Here is a 4,563-nt window from a genome sequence, read left to right on the forward strand (position 1 = left end):
GCAGGCTTGGGGGGGGGGGCTGAGACAGGAGGATCCTGGGTTCAAAGCCAGCCTCAGCAACAGTGAGGCTCTAAGCAACTCAGTGAGACCCTGTCTCTAAATACTCAGGGTCAAGGTCAAGTGTCCCTGAGTTCATCCCATGATACCCACCCACCCCCCAAAAGAGTTCAACTGTGTAGTATTTAAAAATTTTGACCTTAATATAGATTTGAAAATCATAATCATTATTTTTTTTCACATGCAGAAGATTGATATTTGATCCATGTCTCCCATCCCATATAATCATTTTTAATAAGAAAATTAATGTCTTAAAGTTGAAAGGAAAGGAAATAGCAATCTAATGACTTATGAATTCATTAATATATACAAAACATAAAACTATACCTTCAGGGCCTGGGGTAGTAGCTCAGTGGCAGAACGCTTGCCTAGCACATGTGAGGCCCTGGGTTCGATCCCCAGCACCACATAAAACCAGTAAACAAAATAAATGTATTGTGTCCATCTACAACTAAAACAACAACAACAACAAACCCAAAACTGTACCTTCAAAAAGCAAGGTAAACTTTTGGGCCAAGAACTGCTATGTTTCAATGAGATAAATAAGAAATTTACAGGAACAATCAAAGAAATGAAATTTACTTACTTTCAAACATACTATCTGGTCTTGCAAAATAAACATATTCAAAGATACAAAAAGCCACTGGGTTTCCTTCAGACCTTGATATGACATCAAGAGTTCGGACATTATGTCTGGATATTTCCACAATTTCCCCAGGCAAAATTTCACGGTAATATCTTGAAAACAATGTTTAAAAAAAAATTAATTAAAAAAAACCCTACTTTTAATAAATCAGTCCTTAAGGCTGATGATAATATCAATTTAAAAACACATAGTTCCCTCCCTTTTAGAAAAAAAGTGATTCCTTTAATATGTCTATAAGTCTGTTATCTCTATGTCCTAATTTAAAATATCAAAAATGAGAATCTTGGCTGGGTACGATGGTGCACAGCTGTAATCCCAGTTGACTCAGGAGGTTGAGGCAGGACAATCACAAGTTCAAAGCCAGCCTCAGCAATTTAGTGAAGCCTTAAGCAACTCAGTGAGACCCTGTCAGAAAATAAAAAATAAGGGCTGGGTGTGGGGGCCTGGGATTGTAACTCTGGTAAAGTGCTTGCCTAGCATATGAAGCACCGGGTTCAATTCTCAGCACTATATGAAAATACATAAATTAAAAAAATACAAAAGCAATTGTGTCCATCTACAACTAAAAACATTTTTAAAAAATAAATAAATAAGGGATTTGGCTCAGTGGTGAAGCACCCCAAAACAATTAAATCAAAAAAATAAAGAGAGTCCTACATTTTATTAATTTTTGAAATAAAAGGTAAGTATTTTTATCCTGATTTTAAATTTTTCCATTATAATTTCTTGTTAAGAACATTCTTCCTTTCTGAGTCTCATGATAGTGTAAAAGAAAGATGATGCTCATAAAATTACAAGGTATACATTCATGTCAGTATAAGTGCTGAGCACAAATCTACATAACAAAATGTATATGTTTTGTTATATATGTTAGAAAGAAAACTTTCATGTAATTAGCAAAACAAAATTTTCTTTTTAATTAAAAAAAAAAAAAAATCCCCCCCTCTTTTTGAGCCAGGATCTTACTATCTTGTCCAGGATGGTCTCAAACTCACAGGCTGAAGTGCTCCTCCTGCCTCAGCCTCTTAAGTAGCTGGGGCCACAGGAACATGCCACCATGCCCAACTAAAGAACGTCTTATAAATGTGGGAAAAGATAAAATGCCTAATGGGTAAAACTTACCTTGCACCAATAGATAAAAAGCTACAAGATTCTGAAGACACAACCCATCCTTCTGTTTCTGATGTTTTTTTTTCTATAAATCAAAAAAGAACTCAGTTAATGGATTTAAGTAATTTTAAAAGAGGCTATTTCAACAGAATAGTTAAACACTAAATAGATAAAGTAAAAAAGCTCAAAGAAGAGATGATTTTCATGACTTTAAAAGCACATAGATTTGGCCAGGGTTGTGGCTCAGTGGTAGAGTGCTTGCCTAGCTTGCGTGAGTGAGGCACTAGGTTCAATCCCAGGCACCACGTACAAAATAAAGCTTGTGTCCACCTATAACTTAAAAAAAATTTTAAAAAAAGCACATGGATCTTCATCTAACTTAAGCCAAAGATAAATAATAGTCCTAAGACTCCTACCAACATTATTTTTATGACTAAACAAGACACCTGAAAAGTCAAAAAGAAAATCACTAAAATCATACTGTAGAAATTAAAAGCTAAACAAAGACTACAAATGAGTAGCTCAGACAGAAAAAAATAAGAATGTCTGTTAATACATTAAAAGTAACCCATTTTCTTAAATTATGGCATTTGATGGTAAATGGATGGAAATGGAGAATATCATGCTAAGTGAAATTAGCCAAACTCAGAAACTCAATGGTTGAATGTTTTCTCTCATGTGGAAGCTAGAGTAAAATAAAGGAAAGGAGGATGAAGAGATAAGATTACATAAAGAACCAATGAAATAAAGAATAATAGACAAGCAGGTCTGGGGTTGTGACTCAGTGGTACTTTTTTGTTTTTTAAAGAATCCTTAAAAGAAAAAAAAAGACAAGCAAAAGGAAGTCTAGGGCTGGGGATGTGGCTCAGGTGGTAGCACGCTCACCTAGCATGCGTGAGGCACTGGGTTTGATTCTCAGCACCACATAAAAATAAAATAGAGATATTGTGTCCACCTAAAACTAAAAAATAATTTTTTTAAAAAAAGGAAGTCTAATAGAGGAAAAATAAGGGGAATAGGGGAAGATGGGAAGGAAAGGCGGGGCTCATGAACTGAAATTGATTTCCACGCAAGTACAGTTTGTTGGGATAAACCCAACTACTAAGTATAACCATTAAGCTCTTAGAAAAAAAAAAAAAGTGACTCATTCTCAGATGTAGACAAAGAAAAGTACTTTAAAAACACACAACACCGAGCTGGACACCCTGGGGCATGCTATAATCCCAGTTACTCAGGAGGCTGAGGCAAGAAGATCACAGCAGCATCAGTAACTTAGTGAGGCCCCAAGCAATTTTGCAAGACCTTTCTCAAAAATAAAAAAATAAAAAGGGCTGGGGATATGCCTCAGTGGTTAAGCACCCTGGGATCAATCCCAGCATCAAAACCAACCGAACAAACAAAAGACTAACAAAGCCATTTTTCTGTTTAACTAAATCCCTCTCACTCATAAGTTTCCTATACCTAAAGATTTCAGGGCTCGCTAGCAGTAGGGCAATGACTTTGGAAAGTGCTATGAACTTAATTATTTCTGAAGTCTCTTACCTTTGTCATTTATATCAGAAACTGGAATAAGTCGACCAATGCATAGAGGACGATTTCCATAAGGATCCCGAACTGCGTAAATAACATCTCTGTGCATTATAAGTAGGGAGTATGCTGTGGGTGCTTCCTTCATTAAGTTTTTAATCCTGAAATGGATTAATTAAATGACTAAACGAATCACTTCAGTTATAAACACTGAAAGCAATGCTTGCATCACCAAAGCTGCAAGAATAATCCAAATTTACAGTTACCTTGCTACCCAGTCTGGGGTGTCATCTTGTTCCTGAGGAGGGGTATATGCCAGTAACTGGGTTATCATTTCACTATCAGAGCTGGTGGACAGACCAACACCATGACGCAGAAGCTATACAGAAGAGAAATCTGTCATTAGCAGAGAAAGCTCCCCTCTAGTCCTCACCCAACAGTCCACCATAATGGAAATAATTGAGCATTCTGCTGACACCTAGTTATGAAAACCCTGCACCCCGCTAATTGTATGTTTATACTGAAAACAAAGGACTACTGTGGAAGGCAATGGGACGTCTCCAAATGTTTGAGGAGGAAAAAAAACAACAGTACTTTAGGAGACACCAAGAAAAGTTTGAGGGCATATAGACCTGCAATGGGGGGTGAGGGGAGGAAGAGTTTGGATTGTGGGTCTTTTTCTACCCACAACACTCCTGATGAGTAAGACACATTCCCTTAAGAAAGGCACACTACAGTGGTGACTCTCAAACTGCGTCTGTTAGTGGTAGTGATGGTGGTTACCCATCCTCAATGATTACTGATAGAAGAAAGGAATCAACTGTATTAAACAATTAAATGTATAAATACCAGTTGAAGTTCTGAACAAGTCTGAAGAAAGTGAATTGAAATGGACACTAATCTCTAAGTGGTGACCTTTTAGTAATTTACTGCATACTTTTGGGGTTGTCTGAATTTTTAAAATGAGTTATATATTTTTTTTTCATCTAGGACCAGAAATATATCCTTTTTTTTTTTTAAGAGAGAGAGAATTTTTTAATATTTTTCAGTTTTCGGTGGACACAACATCTTTATTTTTATGTGATGCTGAGGATCGAATCCAGTGCCCCGTGCATGCCAGGCGAGCGCGTTACCGCTTGAGCCACATCCCCAGCCCCTCCTTTTTTTTTTTTTTTTTTAAACTGGAGACTTAACCCAGTGAGCTACATCCCCAGCTCTTTTTG

At 36.7% G+C, this 4,563-nt stretch overlaps 1 protein-coding gene across 1 annotated transcript; it reads right to left on the reverse strand.

Annotated features, from left to right (window-relative positions):
- Window positions 1–420: 420 nt before the first annotated feature.
- On the reverse strand, window positions 421–4,210 carry LOC107134505 (amidophosphoribosyltransferase). The gene is made up of 4 exons (XM_048797665.1): window positions 3,607–4,210; window positions 3,356–3,501; window positions 1,826–1,898; window positions 421–795 (listed from the first exon to the last, which is right to left on the reverse strand). The coding sequence occupies exons 1-4, from the start codon at window positions 3,672–3,674 to the stop codon at window positions 636–638; spliced, it is 447 nt and encodes a 148-aa protein (XP_048653622.1). The 5' UTR covers window positions 3,675–4,210; the 3' UTR covers window positions 421–635.
- Between the last annotated feature and the right edge of the window lie 353 nt (window positions 4,211–4,563).

This window comes from Marmota marmota, unplaced genomic scaffold (genome assembly GCF_001458135.2).
Source record: "Marmota marmota marmota unplaced genomic scaffold, marMar, whole genome shotgun sequence".
NCBI lineage: Eukaryota > Metazoa > Chordata > Mammalia > Rodentia > Sciuridae > Marmota > Marmota marmota.